Below are 27,845 nucleotides of genomic sequence, written 5' to 3'. Positions count from 1 at the left end.
TCGACTGTTTTTTCATATTCTTAACGATGCTCTTTTGGTGCCGCGAGGTGACGTGCAGGAATGTCGCATCCCGGACAATAAATACCGCAAGGTGAAGGTCACTCTGCAGCGTGTCGCACATCACCGTTCACGATGCTCGGGCTGCCACGGGGGACACACATGGTGGAGTGGCTCAGGGACAGTATCCGTTATGTCTTTGCTCGGAAAGCCGTACCAAAAAGCCACGTTCACAAGAAGTTGCTATCGCGGAAAATGCATGTGCAAAATAGCAAGGCGCTTCTCTGACATCGTGCGCCAGAGACTGGAGAAAAACCATCTAGTGGCTGCAAGAGTTAGTGGGCGTCTTCTGTGTGGCTAAGCAGACAGCAAATAATATTAATGTTGGACACTGGGACTAAGATAATCGTCCAGCTCTAATGTTTGTCTCACGCGAAAAGGCAACGACGTTAGCCCGGAAAGACTCGTGACAGTGTGGCTGCCACTGGCTCGGGGTTCTTTAGACGGAAAGGCATAATCAAAATTTGAATGAAGCCGAGAGCCAGTCAAATCCATGTTCGTTTGAGGATTTTCGATGGAATGTAGTAGCGGGCAAGATATTCGAAGCCTAAACAGGTAATGGCCTCGATCTCGAACTTCGTATCGTGTTCCATCATGAACGAGCACTGTGCTTGCAGCCTCTCACAATCACGTATCTTCCGGTGCACCAACAGACTTTTTAGCAAAGCTCGGTCACGGCTAAGCAGTGGCAAACGGACATCAACGGGCAGCTGCTCGAGATCTTCAAAACACAAGCCAATCCAGTGCAGAACTGCACATCTGACCAGCGGGCCCTCAAAAGCCCTGCTTCCGTGTTGGTACGACAGGAAAATGCTGATGCCATGCGGATCGAAGTCTCCCACATAACCACACTGAAGCGATTTCCTGCTTAGCCAGATGACCGAAGGCAGACAGAATACATCGTCCTACTTCTATGTTCAGTGACATTTGAAGGCGTCGGAGCAGTTTGCGAGTTACGAAGTCAGGGAAGCCTTTTCCCGTAATCAGTATACATGGTATGATCTGCGGAGAGTGAAATTGTATATGCGCGTCCGCAAGATGCAGGCAACTCTTACATTCCATATTTGCTGCTCGCACAAGGTTTGAAAAATTGCATCTTTCTCGACGACAATTATGTAGCTCGCGTGTGATTCAAGCCTGTCGACTTCCACCAAGGTTTCCGATATAAGGACCCCTGTCCCTGTAGAGTGAGTGTATCGATGAAAGAGGTTTCCGTAAAACGTTTCAATTTAGAGCTGCGTTGACCTGTTCTCCGACAGTCGAGCGTTAGAGATCCTTTCACAAACGTCAACATGCCAGCCACAAGGCCTGTGAAAGGAACAGTTCCCTAGTTGAGGTTTTTCCGCACAGAACTACATTACCTTTTTGTGAAGCGAAAACGTTAAGAGAGTCACGTGGGATCTCGAGCCAGGAGACTATTTGCTGTAAGCGACGCGAGCTTCCGATGTTGCTATGTAAGAAGCACAAGCCAACCACACCTGCAACTGGGCGTTCACTTGCGCCTGCGTATCGAACACGTTGACCAATCCGTAAAACAACTCCCGTTGTGTTGCCGCACGGTTCTGCACGCGTGTCCTTAAATTTGCAGGGAAAGAATAGATGCATCGAGGAACCAACTTACAGTCATCAGGAGGCCATGTATCTGGTCCAGTAGAGAGAGAACTGACAGAAGCCGATTGCAAGTTTCGTTGCAGTTTCTTCACTGTTAGTATCGGCTCACCCCAAGTTAGCTTCTTTATTCCAAAAGTTCGCAAGCGCTCTGTCCGCTCTGCCTTTGTCAGACGCGTAAGATGGTCGACATCGCGATTAGCGAACCAGCCGACCACCCTCAAAATGTGCTCTTCGAGAATATGCTTGATATGAGCTGAATGCTGCCGTTGTTTCGCCTTGATCCTAAATCCTGCCTCATACAGTACGTTCATCTTTCTGACGTGTTGTTCGCTTCAAAGATCTCATGATTGGAATTCGGATATTCCTAAAACGGAACTTCTGATGACAAAGAAGACGAAAGAGGCAAAATAGTCTTAGGGTGTACGTACGCGCCATAAGCCTGCACGATGTCAGCTTCGCCAATATATTCTGTCGCCAGACCGTAGTTCCTCCCGCACAGCTACACCTGTTGTAGCTCCCCTATTAAAACAGGCTCTTCTACCTTTGGAGCCGACTCAAAAAATGTAGAGGCGATGCAAACAGCTGCCAGAGGCACGCTTCCGACCGCTGAATGACCAATGCGGACAAGCACGAGGAGAAAACTCCGAGCAATATGCTCGACTCGCCCCCCGCAACACCCTTTATCCCCAATATTCTATCGTTCTTCCAAGATTCTTTCAAGATTATTACTGCCAAGTTATGGCACCATCATGTAGCGCCATTATCGCGGGACGGAAAAAGATGCCTTGCACCAACAGTGATGAGAATGGGAGGTGGTAAGTCGCTGGTGATCCTCACGGAATCGTTGCCGAAGTCTCCGATTCCTTATGCCTGTCGTTGCCCACACACTCCGATGAACCGAGTCGCCTTCTTTACGGCTAAAAAAATCCAACCACCACATCATTCCTTCACCGCGAAGTCCGTTCAGCAGTTACGAGCAGTCCGCTGACAGTGTCGTATTCGACACGTGTTTTCCTAGGAAAGGACGTGGTCACCACATCATTGGCTGTTTCAGTCACTAACGATATCTTTCATGTTTGTAGGCTGAGCACTGACTCTGCCATTGATGATCATTTTCCGGGTTGAGAATACTGATGCTGAAAAAACCGTGAGTTTTCGAGGATCGCGGCGGTGTAGAACAGGGAACCCCCCATTCTTATCGTTTTGCTGCAACAGCGGTGCGGCGGGTCCAAATCCCTACTCGTCTATGGAAAAACCTCCCCTGACAGAAACGGCATTCGGATGTCCCTGTGCATGGTCTGAGCAAGTGCTACTAAACAAACTTATACAATGAGCTAGTGCACGTTTTCTGGAGTTGTGGAGAGACGAACGGCATGTCCAACAAACGGCTGGGGTCCTGCAGGCGGTGGAGCCGAAAAAAGAAGGTAGTCGATTTCAGAAAGGTTTTTATAGACACCCAAAAACACAGGATAGCAACGAATTGACAAATTACCCGACAAGCGGACAAGAACTTTTTTTAAAATATAGTGACCAGACGCTCCCTGCTTCACACCAGCTCCTCAAATGCCTGAACCGCACGACTTATTCACACCCAAATCTGTTGCCACAAGCCATTAGCTCCACGATTCCCTAATAACAGGGGATCTGGAGACAGCTGTTGGCCCCTTGAAAAACTCAGTACCATTCATTAGCAGTAGTTAGGCAACGAAATGTGGGCGGATGCGAGAAACGGCATTAAGTGTTACATATTCGCCCCGCCGCCCGTAGACTTCCTCACAAATACGACACTAAGATAAGAGTTCTAGAGAGTACGCGTGTACACCTGTGAAACGCAGGTGTTGTGATGCGTCGTTAGCCTGCCCGAATCGCTTGAAACGCGTGTAAATGGCGAATTTCACGCCACAGTTACTTCTCGAAGCCAGGCGAAGAGTGACCGTTGCACTTCTGTGACAGAAACTGAGACTCAGACCCGACCTGAGGGGGCTCAGGAACAAGCCCACCTGGTGGCAGGTATGAAGGACTTTCGATCGGCGGCGGGCGTGAGTCGTCGTACACTGGAGGAGCCCACACCGGCGTCTCGTAAATATAACGGGGTGGCCCTTGCTCGTAAATGGGTTCCTCTTCAATTATTTGCTGCAGACAAGTTGCAAAGAACGCAAGGCATAGCGTTCACCCTTCTTTGCGTACGTTACCTTCCTGGTACTCTGCTACCATGTTACTGCCCTATACTCCACATTGCTAATCAGCTTACATTTTGCAAGACCGGATGAATAACGGGGGGCGGTTGAGGGACGGGAACTTGAATAGGAACTTCGACAACTTGATCGATGTAGCGAGGTACCGGAACTTCTTTGTACACGTCAACTGGCACTTCATGCGGAACGCGCACAACCCTGATGCTTTCTTGAGCGACATGCCTGAGCGCAGTCACATGCAACATCGAATGCAACATGTAGCCCGCCGACCGGGCCAACTCCGGATCCCCATCCTCCTCCGAAGCACAGCAACACCCCAAACTGCCAGTCCTCACACTGGAACTTCGACCAGCTTCTCGTAGAGTTTCTCCTTCTCAACTGGGATGACCCTGGTGGGTCCCGGGTAGTACTCAGGGACGTCGTAGTAAACAGGAACTTCAACGGGCACTTCCACCTCAGGTCCCGGAACTGGCACCATAATTGGCTTCTCCACTACGACATCCTGCAAGTAATAATTCACAGCATCCGGCAAAACCACTGAAAATGGGGAACAAACAGCTATCTCGAAAGTTCTCCTCTGACTGTCAGGCTGCCTCGTTGCATGTTTAGTTGCTATCGATTCGTCTGCTGAGTTTAGACTGAAGACATTTGACGTGACTCACATGCACTTCCGGAACTTCCACGATCTTTTCAATTGTTTCATAAACCGGCTTTTCAATGATGCGTTCCTGAGGGACGTCAATGTACTCGATCGGACCGGGAACATGGCGAATCTTCTCGACAACTTTGACCTCAATGCGGGGGACTTCACGGATTTTCTCAACGGGGACCTCGACAATCTCCACTCTCTCCTGCGCATCACCAACACCATAAATGTGCCAAAACTGCTGAATACAGGCACTCAGTGCAGAGCAGTCAGAAGCTCCCAGTCGGTCGAAATGAACTTGCTTACCCGAAACTTGACTACTTCTTGGATCTGTGGAACCTCCACGTACTTCTCCACATACTGAATCTGAGGGATCTCCACGTATTTTTCTACATTTTGCACATGATACCGTGGGACTCTGTGAACAATTTCTTGGACTTCGACGCGAGGAACTTCTCGACGAATCTCATGTACTTGAGGGACTTCCACGATCTTCTCGATCACCTGAAGACTCACCAGAGGCATTCAACACATACATGCATCCAGCTAAAAACAAAACAGAGGATTGTCCACGCTGAGAACTCCATCTAATACGGCTCTTACCTGAATCTGAGGGACCTCGACGATTTTCTCCACCCACTGAATGTCAGTTCGTGGCACTTTTCGAATCACATCTTGCACCTGTATCTTTGGCACCAGCTTTTCAACCACGTGGATCTCAGGAATTTCTACAATGCGGTTCCTCCTGATGGTCTGATTTATCAGTGGAACGTAAATTGTGTTAGATGGAGCTCCTGACAGACACACAAAACAGAAGATGACTTCTTGCCCAGCAGTTCACACCGAACTTCGCGGGTCAGCCTATTCCAGATTCAAGCACGAGACGATCAATTCATCGTTGATGCTTGACGCTCCAGACAACATAAGAAAAATCACCTCAGCACTACGCCCACTGTCACGAGCCCAACGCTGACGGATGTGTTTGTGAGCATGCATAGTGAGCCAGAGCAGCACCGAACGAAGGTTGCCGTTAAAACAACATCAAGTGCAGTGCCTGTTTGCGCAGTGACAGAAAAAAGGAAGAGTTCTGGCAGTCCCACTGGCGGCGGTGCAGCGACACATTCTTGGGAGATACTGATGTATACAGGCCGCGAGGTAGCGGAAAGTGGAAGACACAGCAGCCGGAACTCACAATAAGGAAGCCTGGTCCTTACCGTTAACAGGAGAGCCTGGAGGCTGACAAAAACCTGACTGCTGAGCCATCGTTTCCATCAGCCGTGCAGACGCTGGCGTCGATGTGCCCGAACAACGCTCTCACTCCGACGTAGGCGTTGTTTTACAGAAATCGAGCGGTAACTGCGAGTCACTGTGGCTGACACCGGGGAAGGCTTAGAAGACAGACTACGGAAACGACCGCATCTCAGGGTAGGCCAGTTCGCGCGACTTCGGTGAACTGGCGTCGCATCATGTTGTTGGAGTGATATCAGGTTCTCAGTCGTTGCCTTATAGCGTGATGGCAACGACCCACGACTGGAACGTCTGAATTTATGACCTGCGGCTCCCGTGCCGATTAAGAGACGTCGTCTCTTTGGAAAAGCCAGGACAGCACAGCAGACCCCCAACTATCTTCAAATCCAGGTTTTCCCGATGATACACACGGGAAAATTCAAGGCGCACAATGGAACAGAGAGTTGAGCAAAGCTTGTTGTGGGTACTGTGCAGCAAGTTCAGGCTGTGTTACAGTCGGACGCACGGACACGCTGCTGCCCATCAGCGCATGCGTGACAGTGTCGAGTTGCAGCGGTGGCACACGGCTTTTTAAGTTGTGCGGTCCGAGCCAGCTTACAACTGGGGACGGGGCAGTGTCCATACATCCCACCGACAAGCACGGCTATATGACTGACACTGGCTGCTAAAGTCGCCCTAAATACAAGTAGAGTGTTGTACGCCGGGCTGTGTTTCGACATTTTCTCCACCATGAGACTTTCCTTGTGTCTGGCGGCCGTGGCCGTCATCTGCTCGAAGAGCGCCCACGCTCTTTCGAAAAATGATCATGGTCGGATTCTGCAAAACTCAAGTACCCGCCAGTGCGAAAAGTGCAAAGCCGCGTGCCCTCACAGACATAGGCATAAGCACACCAACCACGTCGATGTTAAGGTAAAGGAAGAGGCGGAGCTGGCAGCAGGTAGGCTGATGCGCTCCCTCTCTTTTACGGTAGTAACCGGTCGCCGACTCCAGCCAAAGAAAAGGGAAAAGAAGAAGGCCACGCTGCAGGCAAGTGCAAAATGTGTTACGTGGCAGAATATGAACCGTTATGTCTGGAGTAATACAGCACAAAAACTGATACCGGAGGGACCTTATACTGAAACACCTCACCCGTCAACGGTAACATCAATCATTCGCCTGTCACCCGTCTGCCTGAGTAACAAAAATTTACACAATAACCAGAACAAGATTCCTCGATCTGGCGAAGCAAAGGCAGAAGAACTGTAGGGTCTTAGAATCTTGTGAGGGGCCAGCCATATCATAACGTGCAATATCTGGTGCAGGTCCTTGCCTGAAAAGATCGAAGGCATCGGTAGGGCCCCCATCTGATGTTTTATGTCTCCCACGCAGTTGGCAACTGTTGCTATAGACGTTACAGAATCTCTTGAGACAGCAGAAAGGACACTGACGGAGCTGCCAACGGCTTCAGAGGTGACTGGCAAAACTCCTGCTTCCATTAACGTCTGATGTACATGCTAAACTGCCATACGCAGGCTGCAGCTACAACGGGAGAGGTGCGACTGAAGACAATACAGTGAAGTTGTTGCAGCATTGTTGACCGCATATACTCCTGACGCAGGTTCCTGTGAATGAAATGTGGGCCCCACAAGCCACTGAGCTACCAAAACAACACATTGACGACGATGAGGGATGCAGTAGCTTCCTTACGAAAACACAAAGACGTTTGAGGAATCTTGAATCACGTGCATGAACTTGAACCTTCAGTGGCACTTCGTGTCGAACAGTGCAGTGCATTCCATTGTTAATCCGTTTACCACAGTGATCTTTGACTGAGTAAGGACTACAGGCTGCAGCCTGTTGCGTGTGAGTACCACGCTGCAGCGGTATGCGGCTCCCCTGCTGCAGACTGTTCCAGTACAGTATCGAGAGAAGGGTGGAAGCTTTTGTGGACATTCCCCTGGTCTGTACTTTTGAATGTGCAGGCAATGATCCGTCTACACTACGAATCTGGTTCCCTTTATACGTGTAAGCCTGGGCACGTCTTCGAACGTTTACGCTGCAGTACTCGTCCCTCGGCAGCAAGCGCGAACCGCTAATGAAGCAAGAAACGAAATTCACACGGAGAGGTAGAATCTGCAGAGCCGCTAGAGGAACGCCCCCCTGTTTACTTTGGGTAAAGGGTTCTTTCCGTACTTGTGTTTCCCGACGGCTGGGCGGCACGCATGGCCGCTGCACCGTGATCTTTGAGTCAAGGAGAAAAAATGGAAGAAACACGGCAACAACGGAAACGCCAAAGCAGCATCACAGAAGATAGTGGAGCAGCAGTGAACGGAACGACAATGCAAAAGGGTATCGGACACTAGCAAGGTGCAGTTATGCGCGAAAAAGGGAGATGCGTTCCGGAAGACGTTGATTGAGGCAGACTCGGGATCTCCTGCATTACTGCCTCCTCAAACAGATCGCATCCTGAAAGCAACCAGGGGCATCAACCCCCCCCAAGAGACGCTTTCCTCTTGTGGCGCAACACACACTAGCGGCCTTGCTTTGCCGCATCACGCAAACTGTGCATTCCCAGCGCACGCATACACGTGTCACTGTTGCTGGAGCTGTTGCTGTTGTTGAAATTGTTGTTGTGCCTTTCCGAGGAGGCGTGTGAGGTCTTCCTGCTGACGCAAAAGTTGTTGTTTCAGCTTTTCTCGTTGATCTTTCTCGTGGAGTTGGTGCTGCATTTGGCGCTGAACTCCATCTTGTTGCACTAATTGGTCAAGTTGTTGGTGACGCGCCTGGTACGGATGAAAACTGATGCCTGAACAATCTGGACGCCATTGCTGACAGGAATTTGTTGGTGTGGCCTGCCACCCTGAGCATTACGAGCGGCACAGACAATCACTCAAGATCTTCAAAAATCATAAAAAACTGTTCTTCTACGTCGAGGCGCACTTCGCCAGAACATTATCTTGGGGTCTTTGTTCCCACACACCGTACTCTTCTAAGACGCAACGCCATACCACATAGAAAGATGTTAAATAACGAGTATACATTGAGTATCTGCTCACCTCTCTCGTCAGCCTTCCTTGTCGCTTCAGAAAAAGTATTGTCTCTTCCACCTCCTGCAACCTGATGGTGCTGTGATGCGAATAAGTCGACACCGGAACCTCCTGCCTGCGCTAGTTGCTGCGCCTTGCAGGGCCCGTACGGAATGTGCTGCTTCACGTCGCCTCCAGCACCAGATTTCACCTGTGCTCCAGGCGTCGGGCCACTGCCCATTCCAGCATACGGAAAGCAATTACTGACAGCCCGCTGCTCCTGCTTCAGTGCAGCAAGCAGCTCAGCACTGGCCAGCTGTTGCTGATTCTGAATCTGCCATGGGAATGTGCCACTAGCCGTACCGCTCGGAAGTGTGTTACGGCCACCCTGGTGTTGGCCTCGGCTGTCCGTGCCACCCAAAAGCATGTGGACGGCTCCTCGAGGGTCTGAACCAGCCATATCCCGTGTCAACGGAAAACCCGCCTGAGTAAAGTCAACATCTGACGGGAAGTCGACATCTGTTGCGCAGGACCTGCAGAAAACACGCAGAAACGCATGTACGGGCAACTGATTAGGTCACCGATCCCTCGCTCAGATCCCTTTGAGCTGTAACTGTCCTACCACAACACACTTCCCCCGTCCAGCTGCAGACATGCCCCCTTCACTGGCTGCTGTCTCCGCACCAAATGGACGAGAAAAGGCACGCACCCTAGAATGCCGCTGTTGTTGCCACACGCGTTGCCAGCTGCTCCTAGAGGCAGCGGCGTGCAGTGCTGCTGGCGCAAGGCTGCGAATTCGTCAGCATTCAGCGAGTGGCGTTCGGCACCTAGCACGGAGGAGGTGATGCCGTCGAGCATCTGCTGTCGCAGTTGTTCCCGCCTCTGCATAGATGCCGTCCGACTACAGGGGCTGCCAAACTGTTCCTCGTCTGGTTTCCTTCGGTTCGTCGGTCCTCGAGCCGACGCAAGAGCGCTGATGTCCCCAGCAGACGCATGTTCAGTCATGGATGGCCGCGCCGAGACAGGCAACCTCACCCCCGCGTTCCTCGCCTCCGGGTAAGATGTACGGGGAGGCGACGAGGTCGTGGGCGTCGGATGCACTCGTCCAGCGAGGAACGCCTGGTCGAAGGCGTCCTAACCAAACAAATCACACGCGGAGAACGCGACTAGCAGTTCAGTTCGAAGACAACATTAATAGCATGCATGTCATACGTGGACACGTATGATAATTATCGCATTATACGTAGATACTGTCTGTGAACGAGTAATTCGCAATCCACAACTGTATAATTGAAACCGAATAAACAGACACATCGTAGTAGGTCGAGGTACACATCAACGGCTGGGTCCACCACCGACGCAGACAGGCCTGTGCACAACCGAACCCGTCAAGAGCACGCATTTCACTCAGCAGCCGCCGTAATAGGGGGGGTACAAATCTTTTCCAAAAGCATTCGGCATAAAATGCATGTAGGTGGATTAATCTGTCCTTACTCACAGACAATCTGACCTCACTTGGGGGAAAACTCAAACACAAATCGCTGCTGCCCTTCCCCAAAATCTGGCCGTTTCCACTTACGAGTGACAGCGTTCCTCGTATTGCCGCGGGAGTCTCGACACCCCTACTAGTCGCCGCGCCACTGACAGTGCTGTGTTCCTGGAGGAGGGCCTGCTTTTCCGCAGGGAGCAGAAGAAGGAGCTGCTGCAGGTCCTGCGGCGGCAGCTGCTGCCCAAAGAGGCTGCCTGCGCCGGGCTTCCCTTCCCTGTGGGTGGAGGGTCCGTCCTGGGAGGCAAGGTGAAACGCAGAGCCCGAGAGGGGCGAGTTCCCCATGAACGAAGTCGCGCCGACGCCGGCCCCCGAGCCTGTGGCCGCTGTCTCTGGCGCCCCGGCAGCGCGACCGCCGGCGGCCGAGGACTGGCCGACCGCCGGGGGCTGCGCTCGCGCCTGGCTCTCGCCACTCGGAGGATAGGCCGAGTGAGAGGCGAGAGAAGAACACGGCGAGACCGGAGACGGCTGGTGAGCGGTGCCGTGAGGGCTCAGCGCCACGGTCGGAGACAGGTGGGGAGGCAGTCGCGCAGAGCCCGCTCCGGAGACGAGGCTCGCCGCTGCGCCCAGAGACGCACTCGTCCCCGAAGAAGAAGGCGCTGAGGATACCAGCCCCGCGACTGCCGCCTCAAGCGCACTGGCCGCATAGGCAGGGTGAGAACTGCCGACCGGCGCCGCCCCCGTCAAAAAAGAAGACCCACTCACGACGGGGACAGTGATGCCCCCGCAGCTCCGGGTTGATGCCGTCGTCGCGGTGCTGCAGAGAAAACAGGGGCACAGAAGGCGTGTCTGAATGCTTGCAAATTCCGGTTGGTTCTGAAGTAGAACACGCGGGATCGAGTCCGAACGCTTTCGGTTCAGAGCGGAGTTTACGCACAACTCAAACTGGTGAGGTAACAAACGAGAATGCGCCTTTCAAAGGCTCAACACCGACGGCCGGATCAAATAACGAGAATATCCCCACACACGCTCTCCTTGCGTCAGTTACAATAACGGAGTTCAGGTGGCAAGAAGGCGTCGCGGAAAAGCAGTTACGCTTCTCTATCCAATCCCTAACCCAAACAGATGGAGGCTGCTCTTTGGCATCGATCCCGCGACACCACGTTGAGGCGGGTACCCAAAAAAACGCAAAGAGCACCCTTAGTACAATATTCCCACAATCGAGCACGAAGTCCAGAAAAGCAGACGCGCGTGTAACAAGAACAGTCGCGAAAAAGACGCACTAAGAAGTACGTCTGTAGAGATAGCAAAAGAAACTGCACCGCAACAGACGCTCTCGTTGTTTTATTACATCGACATCATCTGCTGTGACATACATTAAGGATGGTATGCAGCATCTGAATAACAACGGTATGCGCAGGTACTGCCGTCTGTTTCCGCCTGAATACAGGTCCAAAAATACGTCTGCATAAAAATCCAATAGGTCACGGTAAACTGTTATAGAACAATTTCTGCAAAGACGTTAGCCGCTTACCCTTTTGTTCCAGACAAGTTCCCATCTGCACTCGAGGTCGCGTCGCCAGGAGAAACGCCGGAGGCAAACAGACTGTCGTAGGAGAAGTGGTGGCCCGCCAACTGCTGTTGCGCAGCTGCGAGCGCCTGAGAGGCTTCAACGGTTCCAGAGGAAATCAGCGAAGCCGAGAGGGTGTTGTGAGAAGCAGAGGCGGTTCCGCGAGGCCGCGGACGAGGCGCTGCCTCCTGTTGCTCCTCACCTGGCGCGTGCTGCAAGATGCCGTCTATCGCAGGGTGGCTCACATGCATGTTGCGTCGCTGCAAAAGACGAGCACACGAAAATCCTGAAAATGTCTCCCCCGATAAGCCACAGCGGAACCAGCAGTTCCTTCCCAGGCGCGGGACTCTGTCTCAGCCCAGTGCCGAGACATCCCAAGACCCCAGAGGCTCCTGTTCCGACCGTGCATCAGTCGATGTACACACACATACGCACCGCCGTACATGCATATACTTGTATATGAAGGCACATGTGCAGAGAGAAGTTGTCCCCCATACTGTGGATACATAGCAACTGGGAAGAGATCGCGAAGGCGAAGGAAGACGCCGGAGGCAGAGGAGGGCGGCAACACACCCCTTCAAGAAGCAAAGCAGTCGACCCTCTAAAACGTCTAGACGAGAAGCGCTTGCGCGGCCGTGGAGGAACTTTGACACGCGCGGCACGGTCCACAAAGAGTCACCGGGTCTCCGCACACGACAAATCCCGCCGATTAGATTCCAGGTGTCTTTTCGCTTACCATTTGGGCGTAAACAATTTCGTCCTGCATCGTGCGCATACGAAGCCAAGGGTGTTGAAGCATCTGTGCGGCCGACTGTCGGTGGCGCGGATCGATGGCCAGCATGGGAAGCAAAAAGTCTGACAGAGACTCTGCCTCAATTGCGGGGAGATGGTACCTGCGAAGAGGATTCAAGGAAAATGTCGAGAGACGAAGCGGTGGAAGATCAGCTATCACCCTCACGGCTTGGCGCCGGGCTTGTACAAACGGCATGGGTACTTCTGGCACCACGCGTGAAACGGAGAGGAAGAAAGACCTCATCCTTGTTGTCCAGCTCTTGGTGTAGACTACCCTACGAACCGGTTGCTTGGTACAGAACTGTTTAGGGTCTAGAAAATATTGAGGAGACAAAGGAGACCGCGTAAACTAGGCACTTTAGGCACTTACTTCTCCCGGAGGACGGCGTCCAGCGGCCAGAAGCGCAGCTGCTGAATGCGCCGGAGCTGGCTGGTATTCCCCCTGAAAAATCTCTGAAGAAACAGAGATGACAAGCTTTAAGAAACGCATGCAACAGACACGCCCAACCCCGCACCAGCACAAAACAAGAGGAAGACGAATACAGGAAGACGAGGAGGAAGGCGGGAAAGCGACAGCGGGGCTGTAGAGACCACTGTCGAAACGCAGGTGAAAAACGAAAAGCCGACGCAGAGATGTCTCAGAAAAACATGAGAGAAAGACGGCTTGCTCGACGGCGAGAAATAATACCGGCAGAGGGTGAGAGAGTGAAGAAAAAGAAAAGACACCTAAGAGGAGGGCCATAATCAAGCAGACACGCGGTGAAGAAAAGGCCTCGCAGAGAGCATCGCTTGCGAGATGGCTTCAAAGGCGGGTTGTCTATTTAAAGCTTGCGCCGCTACATTCGGGAGCATGCCGGTAGATTCCATGTGTTCACATTGATATAACTCACATCGAATACACAAAAACATTAGAGTACATAGGAAACTCGGTATAACTCCAAAAATACGCCAGACCAGAAGCAGTGAACAAGACCCAGAAGCATCCTAAGTGAAACTAGGAAGCGGAGGAAGAACTCTTTTGAAGACTCAGTTGCTAGTTGAATGTTTATTGATGTTTACACGCTGTTTACCCCCTTGACTGCATTCTGCCTTTTTACAGAGCTAGACAGCAAACACCGCTTCTTGTACTTACACCCGAGAGCCGACCGCGGCTCACAAAATCAGTGGGGAACATTCCCAGGAGCTCGATGATCTGGAGGAAATAACGAGAGGAAGAAAGCGACGCAAAAAATGCAGGCATATCGGATGCAACATAGCAAACGCCATCATGTAACGGAAAATGCAACAAAGACACACTCGCCAGACTGGAGGTGTCGGCTTCTATCTCGGCTGCTGTGTCGGCAGAAACAGGATGCAAATGCGACGAAACTGTTCGTTTAAAGAACAAACGGCAGCCGCACTGGCCTAACTTGCGTCACTCGACCTCCTCGCAGTCTACCTTTCCCACAAACATACCACATATATCGTTTCACTCACATTAATGATGCTTAATGCTGAATACGACATTTTCTTATGAAAAGCCTGCCGCGCGGCAGACAAGCCCAGGCGTTGGCGCCAGCTGTATGTACAGGAAAATCTTACCAGAGCGAGGTGGTCCTCATCTCGATCGAAAGCCGAAGAAGACTTTGGATCAAAGAGGTAGTCCCCAGTGATTAACTCGAAGAGCATGCATGCAAAGGACCAGATGTCCGCAGAGCAGTCATACCCTGCCCGAATGATCACCTGAGAAGCGTAGGCACCAACTCGCGCACTTGTCACAGAAAGCCGGAAGAGACGAAGGCACGGGGAGGAAGATAGAAATAAGGGAAACGTTTTTCACGAAACACAGACCTGAAAGACAAGTGCACCACAGGCGACGGGTGGGACAGGAATATGTGCGGGGGCAAAGCAACAGAAGAAAGGAAAGCAGAAAAGAGAGCGCTGCAAGCTGAACATTCGAACAGGTAGGAACCTCCCGCGAAACGAAGATGAAACGCTTTTTGAAGAAACGTCCAGGTGTTGAAGAGAGCAGAGGACAAGAAACCGAAATAAAAGACAAGGCAAAAAGTTCGCAGCGCACCTACCTCTGGCGAGCGGTACTGCCGCGTCTGAATGTCGTCAGTGAAATGTTCGTGCACCCAGCAAGCATTTCCCAGGTCGCAGAGTTTGTACACTGCACTGGGTTGTTCGAAGACGAACGAAGACGGAGGCAGAGGCCTGGACACATAAAAGAAAGCAGGAAAAACTCTAACGTCTCCCCATCTTCCTCAGCCTCATTCGCTGCAGTCTGCTACGCATTCTCAGTTTCCCTCATCTCTCACTTTCCTCTTTTTCCCTCTCCCAACTCGCCTCGAAAAACCTCTCCCTTCTTCACCACCCTCGCCCCTAGTCTCCTCGGTGCTGCCTCTACGGCTGCACGCTCCTCTCCCCGCCCATTTCAACGTCTCCGGCCTGGCCCATCTTCCTCTCTTCTTCTCTCCCTCCCGTCACAGAGTGCTCCTCGTTTTGCGGGTCGGTTCCGCCTTCTGTCCTCGGCCCTTCTCGCCCCTCCTCCCCTGTTCCGGTTTGCTCGTCGACTCGCATTGTCCGTACTTGATGCAGATGCGTCCCTCAGTCGTGTTGACGACGGTCATCTCCTTCGGGGGTTCCTCGCCAGGTGCGAGCTTCACGTAAGGCCCCCACATGAGGACGTCGCCGTTGGTTTCCGATTCGCCACCCGCTGCACCCTGGGCGTCCTTTCCAGACGAACAGCCTTGAGTCGCAGCTTTCTGTTGCTTCGCGTAAATCCCCTCCGCCACCGGATGCAGAAGAAGGTCATCGTGGAGCAGAGGCAGCTGCTGCAGCTGTCCCTGCTCTCCGCCGTCCGCAGTCTTACCAGACGCGGCCTTCTCGTCGCCCGCCGGCGCAACGGGCCTCTTCGCCTCCTTCCCCTTCTGCTTCGATCCCTCGCCCTTCTCGCATGTCTCTTTCTTTCCTCCCGAGTCGCCAGCTCCCGCTGCTTCCTTCTCGTCATAGTCGATAGGCAACCAGTACATGACGCGGCGCCCCGACCGCGGGCAGCAATATGCCGCCGGAGAGCGGAACTGCGAGTACCCTACGTAGTTGTACATATGTCTGCACGCGAGGGAACAGCGGCAAACGCACGAGTCTTGCACATCAGAAAAGAGAATAAAGGGGCGTCAAAACGGCCCATCAGAACGCACGTGGAAAACCCTCTGGAAACATACACTGAGAGCGTCACATTCGATATTTGTATGATATACACAGAGGGGAATAGCATGCGTTGCGTGTACACTTGGGAACGAGGAATCTCTACCACAGAAGACAACGCTGGTGCGGGGTGAGAGTTCCAAGGTTCTGATGCGGGTTAAATCTTGAACGTCTCTGCTTAGTGCATTCAAGTTCGGACTTCCAGAGGACAGGTTCCTAATACTCGGACCAAGAGGCTGGGTTCAGCATTGAAATTCTTCTAAAGCCAAGAACACAGATTGACTGCTTTCCCTGTCAGTGCAAAAGTTCATCTCTTTCCAAATTGGGACACACGCGCATGCATTCGCATTCAGGAATACACATGCACACATGCGTTAAAGCGTATTGTGTACGTGAGTCCACGTATCTGCTTATGAGGATGTGTCTCTCCAGTTCCCACCTGTTGAGAGTTCCTTGAACGGCGTGGATGCTGTCTGTGTAGGATGTGAGAAGAGAGGGGTCGGATCGACTCGGTCGGAGGTTCCCCTTCACATACGGGGGTGCACTGTCGCCCTTTTCCTCTTTTTCTTCTGCGTCCTTGGCAGCAGTCGCGCTGGTCGTTTCGTCCGCGTTCGGGTGAACCTCTTCCTTCGCCTCTCTGCCGTGAGGAAGGCCCGTGTCGTTCTCTGCACCCTCAGCCTCATCGTCCTCGTCGCCCTCCGCGACACTCCCCGCATTGTCGCCCTTCTCACCGTCTTCCTCTTTCTCTGCGGCGGCCAACGCCGCGGCGAGTGCTTTCTTCCGCTGCTTCCGGTTCTGTTTCTTGCGCTTTCTTCGCTCGCGCTTCTTGTCTTCGGCGGTGAGAGGCCCAGCAGTCGAGACAGCAGGGACTGCGCCCGCGCCCGCCGGCGGCAGCGGCGACGGCAGCGGGTACGCAGACACACACACGTTCTCCGGCTTCAAGTCTGTGTGGATGATGTCGCACACGTCGTGCAGGTAAGACAGGCCGTACAGAACGTCCGTCGCCACGCGCCGAACGAGATTCATCGGCAACCCGCGGAAGTTGAAGCGCTTGATCAACGACAGCAAATTCGGTCCTGCAGGAAGGAAGGCAACGCGCAATTCAAAGCGCGTGGCTCACAGTCTACCCTGTATACATTTATTTATATACATGTAGGGAGAGACGCATGGGCACGTATCTCGTAAACAGACGTCTGCACAGACGTGTTGGAAACGATTGCATGCAGAGAGCTACATGCGTGTAGATACCTGCATCATATACAATATATACGCAGACCACAGTGGACAAACGGACGTGGGTGTGAACCTCGGTGACGGAAGTCTTACCAAGGACTTCGAAGACGAGACACATGTGCCGGCCGTTGGGGCCCGTATGCGCAAACTTTTCTTTGAAAACCACTACAGGAGGGGGCGCCAACGAAGAGTTCGGCGAAAGCGGCGGAGGCGGCAGACGCGAATTGTTCGTGTCCACCGCGTTCCCTTCCACCAGCCTCTCCTTCACAATTTCCTGACGCAGAAAAGACAAGTACGTCGCGTAACATCATCGCGTGTCTATTGCGTGCATGTGTTCCGTCCTATGCGCACAGCACCTTTCACCCCCCCCCCCCCCCCGGGTGTACAGCGCATTCCACGATATGCTGCTGGGCAGTCGGCACGCAGTCGGACTACACTGATGTGCACTAAACGTGTAGACCTCCGGACGATCCCAAGTGAGCCAAACACACACACGCTGTTTACGGCTGCAATTCTGAGATGGCATTTTCAGCAGCACAAAATGTAAGGGTCGTCGCCCACGTGAGCCTTCGTGTTTCTGTGCTCCGCAGGCTTGGTCGGACATCCCCGGAAGAACAACGCATGCGTCACACAGAGGAAAGAGGCACCGAAGAGGAAGTACCAAGCGAATCCTTGCACTCAAATAATGAAGGCCTCCTTCCTTACACTCTGCACTGTGGACGAAGACGTGCAGTGTGACACCGAAGGGTATGAAGAACCCTGCCGCGTGCATACAGCGCTCTCCCCACTTCCTCCCGTCTGATGCAACCCTCTGTGGAGCACGGTGGACGTACGCTGTAGCCTTTGGAGGCTTCGCGCCAGATGGCGTTCTTCACGCCCTCTTTGACGGCAGTGAGGAGGTGAACTTCGTCCACAGCGGCCTCTGTGTAGTGTTTAGCGCTCTTCTGGAACTTAATGGCCACGTACTCTAAAGGTGACGACCTGCAGATACGAAAACCAGATTTAGCGGGTAAGAAATCGCACAGCACTGTATGGATGCGTTTTCTCAGTCATCGACATAACGGTATCTTAGTCTTCCCGCACCGCGACACAACACCTGACAGCCAAACGACTTTTCTTTCTTCCACACAGTGTTCGCCACCAAGTACAGTCTCTCCACCTGCAAAACTCGTGACTCGACTCAAAGGAGCCCAAACAAGCACGAACGGACACAAAGAAATACCCGGACATCTAGGTAGCCGATCCTCCACCGATCGAGGGCTACGCAGAAACGGAGACCACCAGACGCGAGTCACGCTTGAGGAAGCAAACGGAAGCGACATCGCTTTGCAAATGCATCAAAGAGGTAGGCACAACAGCGAAAGAAATCGAATGCCTCACTCTACTGTGTTCTCCTCGCTCCCAGGGCAACAACTCTGCCCTCGGAGGTGGGCGCATCAACCCTACTGGAGTCACAGATGACGTACTGAAGGTCAGTGGCGAGCCACACAGTGCTGAAATGACCCCAGCCGAGCTTGGCTTCTATGCGGTAACGCCGGTTGTAGATCTCGCCGACTTTGACAGGGTGGTACCCTCCCTTTCGATACTCCTTGGCGTCCTCATCGTCACTCTCTGTGAAGTACATGTCGCTCTCCATATTGCCTTTGGCTGCATCGTCCTCTGCTTCTCCGGTGTCATCTCCTTGGGCCGCGGAGCTGCCCCCTTCTGTCCCTGATTCTCCTGTTTCTCCGGACGCGCCGCCTGAGCCGCAGCTGCTGCCCTTGGAGGGAGCGACCGGGCTGGCGCCTTGGGGACTTAAGTCGTCTAGAGAGTCTCCTTCTTCATCTTCGTATTCCTCTTCTCCCTCATCGTCTCCACTGAGATCCAATGGTCGGTTGCTGCCGACATCATCGTCGTACTCCTCGCCATCTTCGCCCTCAGACGAGTACGAGTCGACGTCTTCGGCGTCACTCCGGTGTCGAGACATGTAGTCTTCCTCTTCGTCCTGGCCGCTGTTCGAATACTGTTCGTCGCTCTCGGTCACGCTGCATTCCGTCCCTCCATGTTCGTCTTCCGGTCCGCGCTCGCCGGCCCCGTCGCTCTCGATCTCCGCGCCGCTACTGCGGTAGTCGCGTTTCTCGCAGCTGTCGTCGGAGCTGCGCATTTGCATCTGTCGGATCTGTCGGGTTCCCAGAGACGAGCGCGGCTTCCCTAAGAGCTCCATCCCACCTCGGGGTTGGCAGCCTCCTACCGGCGGATGGACAGCAGTCGAGATGGGAGAAAAGAACGACGGATCCTCATCGTGGATTCCGCCTCGAACCTGCGAAACGCCTTCTGCGCGCGGACCCTCCTCTCCGCTACTCACGCCTCCCCCGCTCTCCTCGCTCGCTGACTCATCCCTGCCTGCCGTGGCAACTGCGGCTACCACACCTGCGGGCGCCCCACCTCCGCCGGGCGCTTTCTTCTTCCGTTGGCGGCGACGGTTCCGCTGGAGCACCATCGCCTTTACCTCGACAGCGTCTATGGAGAGGCCACTGCGGTCCAGACCGACCGAATCTTCAGTCGAAAGAAGGCACAAACGGCCAGTCAAGCACCGCCCCGCGTCTACTCCCGAGTTGCACACCACGTGAGCTTCGAGGAAGTTGTCGCCTGGACGGAAATGATGCCCTTGACTGGTTGGAAACCCGAGGGCCAGGAAATGACAGAGGAAACGTAGCAGACAACGAGGAGCCTGCGCAGATGCCTTCTTTACGTTCCGGAGACGCCAGCGGCGCAGGCGAAACCGGCGTCAAAGCACTCTGGAAGTGACACGCAAGTGAAGGACGGTGGATGGGACAGAAAAAAGACGCCCCCCTTCACTCAGTTCACCGGTGTACAGCGCCTCAAGACAGCCGCATCCCGTGCAGTGCATGCACCGCTATAGAAGAAATCTGGAACGACTGCCGCATACGGAGAGACGAGCCGACCAACGTGTCTGAAATAGGACTTCCATGCCTACGCACGCTGGGTGAAAAGGTGCTCACCTACGGCGACAAAAAGTGGACGGCGAACTACGCGGTGTCCCCATGGATCTTCATGCGCCAGGGTCGCATTTCTTCCCGAGAAACGCTACCCACCGTGACACTCCTTTTCTTTAACACGAGAATGATATACACAGGGTGAGGGAATGCCTTCACCCCTCGTGTCCAACACCCCAGCCTGGAAGCTGCCAGGTGTGCATACACCCGGACGAGTGTGAATTCCGCGGAAGTCAGACGGGCAGAGGCTGAGGTGATGTTTTGGTATGAAGGTCCAGCACCACCGCACCTCTCCTTCCAGAGGAGAAACAGGCACACGATGATGCGGACATCTAACCGTGCACGGGTATGTTGCAGCCGCTCCAGCGACACACAAAACGGATGCGTGGCGTGGCGCAGGAGTTGACAGTTTGTTATATGGTGTCGACTCCCGGGTAAACGTCAAAACAACGGAAAAACAATGGAGCAAGAAGTCCGGGCCGCCTCAAATGCTGACGATTGGGACTGTGAGGAGGACGCAAAAGCTGCAGCAATTTGTCAAGAGAAAAAAAAGCGGAAGGATTATGTCGCCTTCACCGGAAAGGCATACGGCCGAAAAAGAACCCGCAGAACAGAGAAAAATGACGCAGAAAACGTGACGGAATAACGGCACAAAAAGAAGTGACATGGGCGAGGCTGTCGCCGAATCCGCGGACTAGGGAAACAAGAAAAGAAGGGGGTGTTTCGTTTTTCGCGGACGAGGGGGAGAAGGCGGTACCGACGTATTTAGGTGCAGAAGTAAGGAAAAAAATCCAGCGGTCGACGGGAAACTCTAGACAAGGAAGATGATCCAGGCGCGTCGTCACAAACTTCCAGCCTTCGTGGTTTATCGGGAGGTCCAATTCTTAAAAAATTGCGTGGCGCGCCGCTTCAACGGGAATATTTCCCTCCCCCCTCACCCGTATCTCAGTGACGATCAAAATTTGGCACGCAGTGGCCACCCCCGCTGGTGACACCGCGTACCAAACAGGAGTCAGCAGCAAGCCTTTGCGCGCCTATTTTCACAAAGGTCTGTAGGTGTGAGTGCCCGCGCAGCTGTTCATTACCTCCAGGGGTGCCGTCACCGTCTCCCTTCTGCCCGTCGCCTACTGAAGTTGGAAGAGGGGGGGGTCAGGAAAGGGGGGAGGGGGGAGAGGGAAGGTGGAGAGAGAGCCTCATGTGACGGCGGCCTGTCCGGTTCAGATTAGCTCGCATGATTTTGCGCTCTTTACGCCGCGGCGCTGCCACTGCGTGCATGGTATCCTTATCTGGGGCCTTCTCGCACCACTTTCACATATCCATGGAACACACAAGAGCGGTGCAACGCAGCGGACTTTCAATAGCGAGCGATTGCCGTGGTGGTGGTCGTGGCCGCGTGCCACTCTGGTTGTCGGCACTTCTTTGACGCATATGCAATTGTGCCTCTAGGACATATACAACTTTATCACCCACCGATTCACTCCTAATTGCACAGCAGGCATGCAGCACACACAGTCCGTCAGTTCGATAATACAAAGTATCTCAATCACACAAATTTAGCCGTCCACATGCTGGATAGCTTGGCTTGGAACTGCACAAATGCATTCAACCTCGGAGAGTCTATGCCATGATGGCAACGCGTTTTTGCGACGGAAACTCCCCGATAAGCTTGTGTAAACTTACAGAAGTTCGAGTACCAGAAAACAAAAGCAGATTATGAGCTGCTTTCTTGCCACGTCACCTCAGCTGAAATCGTATCCGGAGAACGGTAATTTAAGCAGCGGTAGCCACTTTCTGTCCACGAGGCGTGCGGACCGGTGACGCGCCGTGTTTGTGGCCACAAGCGAGGTAATGGGAGTTGCGGCTGTCACTGTATGGTGCGGACGGCCATAGAGAAACTTTTTGTTGTTTTCTCCAGTGTCTTTTGGGCGTCAAATCGACAAGTGAAGAGGTGTCTGTTTGTTCATCTGTATCGTGCACAGGATAACCCACTGCCGGCGAGACGGGCTAATGCGGAACATCCACCGCATCCCGGTCGAGTGTCCGCCACTAGGTCGATATGTTCTGTGGTACCGTACCACAGCACGCGCGTTGGTGCTACAAGTTGACGGCTTTCTGCACATGTTGTTCGCAAAATATTATTTCGACAAACAACCGAGGCGTACACACGTAAAATGCAACAGGGTGAAGCAGGCAGCTCCTTCTGGCGAGGCTGAGTTGCAGGTCGCATTGTCGGCTCCCCATAATGACCGCCTAAATACGAGGTGATGGCTCCGAGAAAGCGCCAAGTCCGCTTCGGTTCTTCCTAAACCGTTAGCAGGTTCAGAATCTGGGAAGGACAGAAGGCAATTTATACACGAGCACTGCACGAAGCAGCGCTCAACCTGAGTAGCATCGAATCGCACATATGTTGTGGAAGTAAAGAGGCTTCGCATTTCTGCCTTTTCGTCTAGTACTTTGCTTGCCTGATACTAGTCGTCAGATGTGGCGGTTCTTAGCCTATTATCGGCACCAGTTGCCTTCGCACTCGGAGCCGGACCAAGGGAAAGAGTTCTCAGGTTGCCTTTCTCTACGACACATTGGATAGGAGAGAAACAAAAATCAATGTCTATGTATCCGTATATATATATATACATCAACGACAGCTTAGCTACCTCACTCCAAGTGTCGTTCTCGTTACCGCATACTGAACCGGCGACTTAAGGTTCCAACGTTGGCGTGGGCTCCAGCATGTCCCCTCGCGTCGCCTTTCTGATTGTTGTGGTACGATGACAAACTTGACCGCACATGAAACGATCGATACAGGGCCTTGTGTAGAGCTTGACATCCGGTGCACCGGTTCTCTTTCCCTGTTGCACGGCTCTTGGACCGTGACTGATTTCTAGCACTATGACCAATTCTTTCCCTGCAGACGTTTTCCGTGGCATAGTTCCTGACATTTTGCCTAAATTACACACTTCATGGATGCATATATGTAGTTGAACAGGACATCACACAGACAAGGTGATTGCTTGGCAATCTTTATTCCCGACATTCCTAATCATGGCCACGGTGCAGAGATATCTTGTACTCCGTCACTCAGCAATGAAGTGGCCAGCAAATCGCATGGATGTGGTAGAAGGGGTAGAAGCATCCAACTCAGGATCAGATTGAATGAAAAGGAAGCTTTGATCGTCAACAATGGTGTGCTGCCTGTTTCTGCTGCTGGGGCAAATGCAAGCAACCGCACTCTGTCCGTCGACGGCCCAGCGAGTGTAATATCACAGTGGGCAACGACCTTCATGTTCGTCAGCTTAGTGTGTGAGGTAGCGTGGGATTCAGTTGCTTAAGTGACTCGTTTTTTTCGCACAGCAATGCACGGGGAAGTAAATTTCGAACGAAAACGGCTTTCCCTTACCAGTGCCGAGAAGCAGTTGACCCAGTGTGCCGACGCACACGCAGCAACCTATGCTCTCATTGAATGCTTTCGACAAAACTAGGCGGCAACTGGAATCCCAGACAGAAACGAGTCCAGATGAGGAGATGCAAGCCCACATGCCGATGTACCCATCGTTGAGTGGCGCGATACAACATGCTGGTTCGGGCTGGTTGTTGATTACCCTTGTACACTCGGCTGCGTCTATGTCCCAAATTCGAATTGACTTGTCCAACGATCCTGACAGAAGACATAGTGTACGCCAGTACTACAGCTTCGTCCGTTCTTCTAAATAGGAGGAGCGCGTGTGTTCACAAGACCTGACTGCCACCAAATGACGCCAACGGCTTCCGTCGTTTCCCGTTCTGCTAGAGCTTGCTCGTATCCCTTAATGCTCTCATGGGTACACGGTTCCATTATGGCTCACGCGCTGGTGCAGAGGCCGAAAGGTTTGATGTTATACGAAGCTTAAACAAGTCTGGGTCTCATATCTACGTTTGCGCCCGAGAAAGCATAGGGGCGAGTACATTCTCACCGCTATGTCTTGCAGGCCGTACCTGAGACGAGATTTCCCCCTACGCTGGACAAACACGTGACTCCATCCTGGGCAGACGAGGAACAACAAGAACGAGAACTCCGTTGTTCTGCACTCGTTATTGCTCTCGAACGCGCATGCCTATAATGTCTGACACATGCTCTTCAAGACGTCCTACCTGATGTCCAACTAGATCATCGTCTGGTGTCATCGACCGTAGACTCCACTTGCATATCAAGCAACCGTTGCCCGCTGAAGGCACAGTTGTTACAGGTCTTCTCAGGTGATGATGACCCACTATCGGTATGGCTTGGATCGCGTCTTGTATGCAGTCGGCGGATGCGCGAGTGCAAAATATCTTGCAGCTAGTCCTATCCGAACCTCTCGTGGATCTCCCAAGACTATTCCTCTACATTTTCAGATGTTCATCACCTGGAGTTGGAGCCAGGATGTTCCTCACCTACCAGTGAAGAAACAACGCCGTTGGTCGAAGGAAACGCAATACAGAATTTCATCGCCGGCACCGCCACTGCGTCGGGTATCTGTTAGTTGATCCTGGGACACATAACCTCAGTGTCGGACCGCTTAGCGTTTGGAAAAAAGTCATGAAACAAGCCGCAGATGGTAGCCACTCCTTGTATGGCTATGGCATTGCCGGAGTTTCCAAGATCGGCAATTGGCCACTAAAAAATTCCAGGGTCTCGCTAACAGCAAGAAACATGCCGTTGGAGTAGGCACAGAGACCTGGTCAAGGCGACACAGCGACCTAGTTCAGTACTTGTGGCATGAACAGCAGCGTGATAGTGTTGCCTCGGTTCTGGTACGATGAACGCCTTGGGTGAATTTGTGTTCGTTTCAGTCCTATCCGAATGTCGGGGCAACAAAGCATAGAGTGTTCCCGTTACCTTTAGTGTGCCCAGGAGTTTAATTGAGTGGTGGTGTAGAGCTCTCATAAAGAACTGGGTGTTCTGCATCTCATAACTGGAGTACTCTAGACATGTCATTCATCTACACTTATAATAATTGTTTCGTTTAAATGGCTGTTAAGCTATTCCAGTAGATTCGTCAAAAGAGTGATCATTTTGAACGCACCGGTCGAACACCACCGCAAAAGGCAGAGCGACGTGCTGTTGTCAGAAATACCCAGTTAGAACCGATGAACAGACCCTTGACTATGGACGTCACGTCTTACAATGATCTTTGTGGTTATTTCGCCCGTTTCTGCGTCAGCTCGGATCTCAGTGACGTTCAGTCGTCCGTCGTATCCGCATGTCAACACCTGATAGATAGGTGGCGTGACAGCCAAATCGCGCTCCACGTTTGGACTAATTCTGCTGTGTTCAATTCCGTTTGAGCTGGCATTATCATCCTCAGCATTAGTGGTAGCCTTGCTTCTCTTATGATCTTCGGGCTTCGCAGTGGATGTAGGCCTCCAACAGCACATGCCCGTGACACTGTTAATATGAATGTGGTGACCTGGCCATAGACATCCCCACAAGAATCACTACGGAAGCTTCAGTTGAATCTTCGTCTATCGCGTGTGGATTGTTGCCTTGTATGGGACACTGACAGACAGATCTGTTGCTCGACGGGGCGTAGGAGAAACGGGGCATTAGACTCTATTAGCACCGTCATTCGGTACAGTGGAGACTTGCGGTCGAACGGCCCTCGACCGTGTTAAAAACATATCAGGTCAGATATTTGTGCCTAGGCGAAGCTAACTGAAGAGTCCCCACAATGAATTTGCTCTGCCAGAAACGACCACCATAGGGTGGCACGAGCAAACTGTTTGTTCATTCGGTTGCGGTGCCGCCCTGCGGAAAATGTGCATGATCGCTTCCGGGTACCGACACACCGAACGTGCGGTTGTATGCTTTGCAGATCCGCATAAACAGAGCAAGCAGGCGTAGCGGTTTATGTTCTGCCGAGTTTGGCATCCTAACCTTTCTGGTTGTGGATCGAAAACGATGAAAAGTCTCTTAAATACCAGAAGCGAACATCTCCATCTTCATGCCCGGTCACGAAGCCGTTCAGAGCGTCGATCAGCATCCAGCTGTTGCGCAAGAAAGGAGAGCGGTAACTTTTTCGTCTGCCTCGTATTCTGTCACGCCTGTACAGCTGCGGCTGAGTACCTTTTCGCTGGGGCGAAAGAGTCGGCTGTGCGCAGTTAAGATGCCAAAGGAGTGTTATGTCCTCACGTTGATGTCTTACCTGGTGATGTCTGCATACTTATGTCGAATAATACGTGTACAAAGACCCTTCTGGACATCCCACCTGATTATTAAGAAGCACGACGATACGACAGCTTAAGGACATTGTAACTCATGTTGACAGCAGCAGATCAACCATAATGTTTGGGGTGCGACAGCTTTAGCTCCAATAAAACTCTCGTAGCTGGCTAACATGATCCTTACTGACGGATTGTTGTATCGTCTGCTGAGGAGTACATATACCCGCCTTCTGCCGTTGGCTGCCACAACATATGCATTACCGCGCCTGCATCAAACAGGAAAGCGACATAGACTAGAAGAAGGGTGACAGAAGGAATGTGAAATGGGAGAAAGAAGGCGTGCCGTGACGAGCACTGCAACAACGCCTCTAGCGCAGCCCCCCCACCACCCCGAGGGGAAAAACTGTTACCTTGATGACCGGTGACGGCAACTTCTTCCGCAGCCTCGATGACTTCCACGAGGAGCACCTCGTGGGCAGTACTTACAACCACATTTCGTTCATCTGTCGTGAAAAGCAAAGGATGATGCGACAGAAGCACTCAAGCGCTTTTTAGGAAGATTTCCTGCGGATTCGCTTCATGGGACATCATCGCAAAAATTGACATTGCATGGAAGCGGGAAACTTGACTGTGGTCCTGACTAGGAGGGACTACCATAAAGTCGATGGTACACTTTACTGCCGCACAAGTTTTCCTTCCTTGGTCATTCTCTCTTTTAATGCCGCTAGGACCCAAAACGTAGCTTACGGGTTGCGATGGACAAGGAAACAATTCGATGCTCCGTGACCTGCTGCGAGTGGACACGCTCTTTGGAGTAGATGTTGTAGAACGAGAGGCAGCCGCAGCTGTCCCCTACGAGCAAGAGATTTAGCGAGCTCATCCAAGCACATGCGGAGTAACAGCATCCCTCCGGATTCTCTTCTTTCCATGAAGTCTGCCCAGCGACCGGATCAACAACAGAGATCGACGCGTCACTGCCAAGGGTTGCCACTGCGGACTCTAGAGGCAACGCGTAAACTTTTCGGAGACCCAGAGTATGAACAGTTAGCTTATTTTGTAATCGAAAAGGTACCGGTAACGCGACGCTCTGGATCGTCTCACGGGCATAGGACGCTGCACCTGCTGGGATCTTCTCTCCATGGTAGCCGTAGCCCAAATCCTCTCCAACTTCCGGCCCTGAGATGCTTCCCCAGCAGGACGTGTTGCACAATAGACTGCTGTAGAGTCTTCCTCGTCCAATTGCTGTGCTGGCACGTTCTCTTGCTTCCGACCAGACGGTGGCTCGTTCTTGTGTGTGCAGGTTAACAGGCGGGGCCCCTCCACTACCCACAACGGGTTTCGCTGGAACGTACGTTTGTGTGTTCTCGAGAACAAGAAGTGAACCATCCGTTGCGCCACAGTACAGGCAGATGCGATCGCCGTTGCAGCGCACTGCTAGGCTGTCGTACCAGGCTTGCTTATTCGACAGAACGAGTTTAGTTGCTGCAAGATCCGCCGAAGCCAAAAACGCACCGGGGTGTGCATTATTTCGAATATCTTGTGCTCCAACCTATCGTTTTTGTAGACACTGAGCCAGGCTGTTAAGAAGATGTTCGCCCTTGCAGTGTTGCCGAAACGACATGAGCACAGTGTCACATTTT

At 52.6% G+C, this 27,845-nt stretch overlaps 4 protein-coding genes across 4 annotated transcripts; 1 reads left to right on the top strand and 3 right to left on the bottom strand.

The window, feature by feature from the left end:
* Positions 1-425: 425 nt before the first annotated feature.
* On the bottom strand, positions 426-2,824 carry TGME49_253480 (topoisomerase VIA, putative). Its single transcript, XM_018781010.1, has 8 exons — positions 1,778-2,824; positions 1,679-1,719; positions 1,536-1,619; positions 1,419-1,479; positions 1,303-1,365; positions 1,113-1,237; positions 967-1,059; positions 426-908 (listed from the first exon to the last, which is right to left on the bottom strand). The coding sequence occupies exons 1-8, from the start codon at positions 1,977-1,979 to the stop codon at positions 543-545; spliced, it is 1,035 nt and encodes a 344-aa protein (XP_018638181.1). The 5' UTR covers positions 1,980-2,824; the 3' UTR covers positions 426-542.
* A 262-nt stretch (positions 2,825-3,086) lies between these two features.
* Positions 3,087-6,218, bottom strand: ALV8 (alveolin domain containing intermediate filament IMC13). Its single transcript, XM_002369363.1, has 7 exons — positions 5,724-6,218; positions 5,113-5,303; positions 4,816-5,013; positions 4,526-4,714; positions 4,199-4,365; positions 3,920-4,085; positions 3,087-3,801 (listed from the first exon to the last, which is right to left on the bottom strand). The coding sequence occupies exons 1-7, from the start codon at positions 5,779-5,781 to the stop codon at positions 3,574-3,576; spliced, it is 1,197 nt and encodes a 398-aa protein (XP_002369404.1). The 5' UTR covers positions 5,782-6,218; the 3' UTR covers positions 3,087-3,573.
* Positions 6,219-6,438: 220 nt separating this feature from the next.
* TGME49_253460 (hypothetical protein) lies at positions 6,439-7,486 on the top strand (the record flags this gene model as incomplete). Its single annotated transcript, XM_002369362.1, has 8 exons — positions 6,439-6,694; positions 6,748-6,783; positions 6,842-6,894; positions 6,958-6,998; positions 7,059-7,087; positions 7,145-7,206; positions 7,269-7,289; positions 7,355-7,486. Exons 1-8 carry the CDS (start codon positions 6,487-6,489, stop codon positions 7,484-7,486), a joined length of 582 nt encoding a protein of 193 aa, XP_002369403.1. The 5' UTR covers positions 6,439-6,486.
* Positions 7,487-7,902: 416 nt separating this feature from the next.
* Positions 7,903-19,749, bottom strand: TGME49_253440 (cell-cycle-associated protein kinase SRPK, putative). The gene is made up of 15 exons (XM_018781009.1): positions 18,499-19,749; positions 17,866-18,013; positions 17,126-17,306; positions 16,239-16,875; positions 15,182-15,703; positions 14,674-14,806; positions 14,192-14,332; positions 13,743-13,802; positions 12,981-13,063; positions 12,555-12,711; positions 11,783-12,078; positions 10,342-11,065; positions 9,472-9,896; positions 8,793-9,295; positions 7,903-8,596 (listed from the first exon to the last, which is right to left on the bottom strand). Exons 1-15 carry the CDS (start codon positions 19,509-19,511, stop codon positions 8,328-8,330), a joined length of 5,292 nt encoding a protein of 1,763 aa, XP_018638182.1. The 5' UTR covers positions 19,512-19,749; the 3' UTR covers positions 7,903-8,327.
* Between the last annotated feature and the right edge of the window lie 8,096 nt (positions 19,750-27,845).

This window comes from Toxoplasma gondii, chromosome III, assembly GCF_000006565.2.
Source record: "Toxoplasma gondii ME49 chromosome III, whole genome shotgun sequence".
Taxonomy (NCBI): domain Eukaryota; phylum Apicomplexa; class Conoidasida; order Eucoccidiorida; family Sarcocystidae; genus Toxoplasma; species Toxoplasma gondii.
Note: the sequence above shows the minus strand (reverse complement) of the source record. Positions and strands in the feature narration are given on the sequence as shown.

Coding starts and splice junctions, on each gene's coding strand:
- TGME49_253440 (XM_018781009.1), bottom strand. CDS start 19,511: ATGGTGCTCCAGCGGAACCGTCGCCGCCAACGGAAGAAGAAAGCGCCC. Junction 16,876..17,125: donor TCTCGTCTTCGAAGTCCTTG/GTAAGACTTCCG, acceptor TCCTTCCTGCAG/GACCGAATTTGCTGTCGTTG. Junction 13,064..13,742: donor GCCGCGGTCGGCTCTCGGGT/GTAAGTACAAGA, acceptor CTGTTTCTTCAG/AGATTTTTCAGGGGGAATAC.
- ALV8 (XM_002369363.1), bottom strand. CDS start 5,781: ATGGAAACGATGGCTCAGCAGTCAGGTTTTTGTCAGCCTCCAGGCTCT. Junction 4,086..4,198: donor AAGCTGGTCGAAGTTCCAGT/GTGAGGACTGGC, acceptor GACTGCGCTCAG/GCATGTCGCTCAAGAAAGCA. Junction 3,802..3,919: donor TTCATCCGGTCTTGCAAAAT/GTAAGCTGATTA, acceptor ACTTGTCTGCAG/CAAATAATTGAAGAGGAACC.
- TGME49_253480 (XM_018781010.1), bottom strand. CDS start 1,979: ATGAACGTACTGTATGAGGCAGGATTTAGGATCAAGGCGAAACAACGG. Junction 1,366..1,418: donor CGTTTTCGCTTCACAAAAAG/GTAATGTAGTTC, acceptor TTCCTTTCACAG/GCCTTGTGGCTGGCATGTTG. Junction 909..966: donor AAATGTCACTGAACATAGAA/GTAGGACGATGT, acceptor AAATCGCTTCAG/TGTGGTTATGTGGGAGACTT.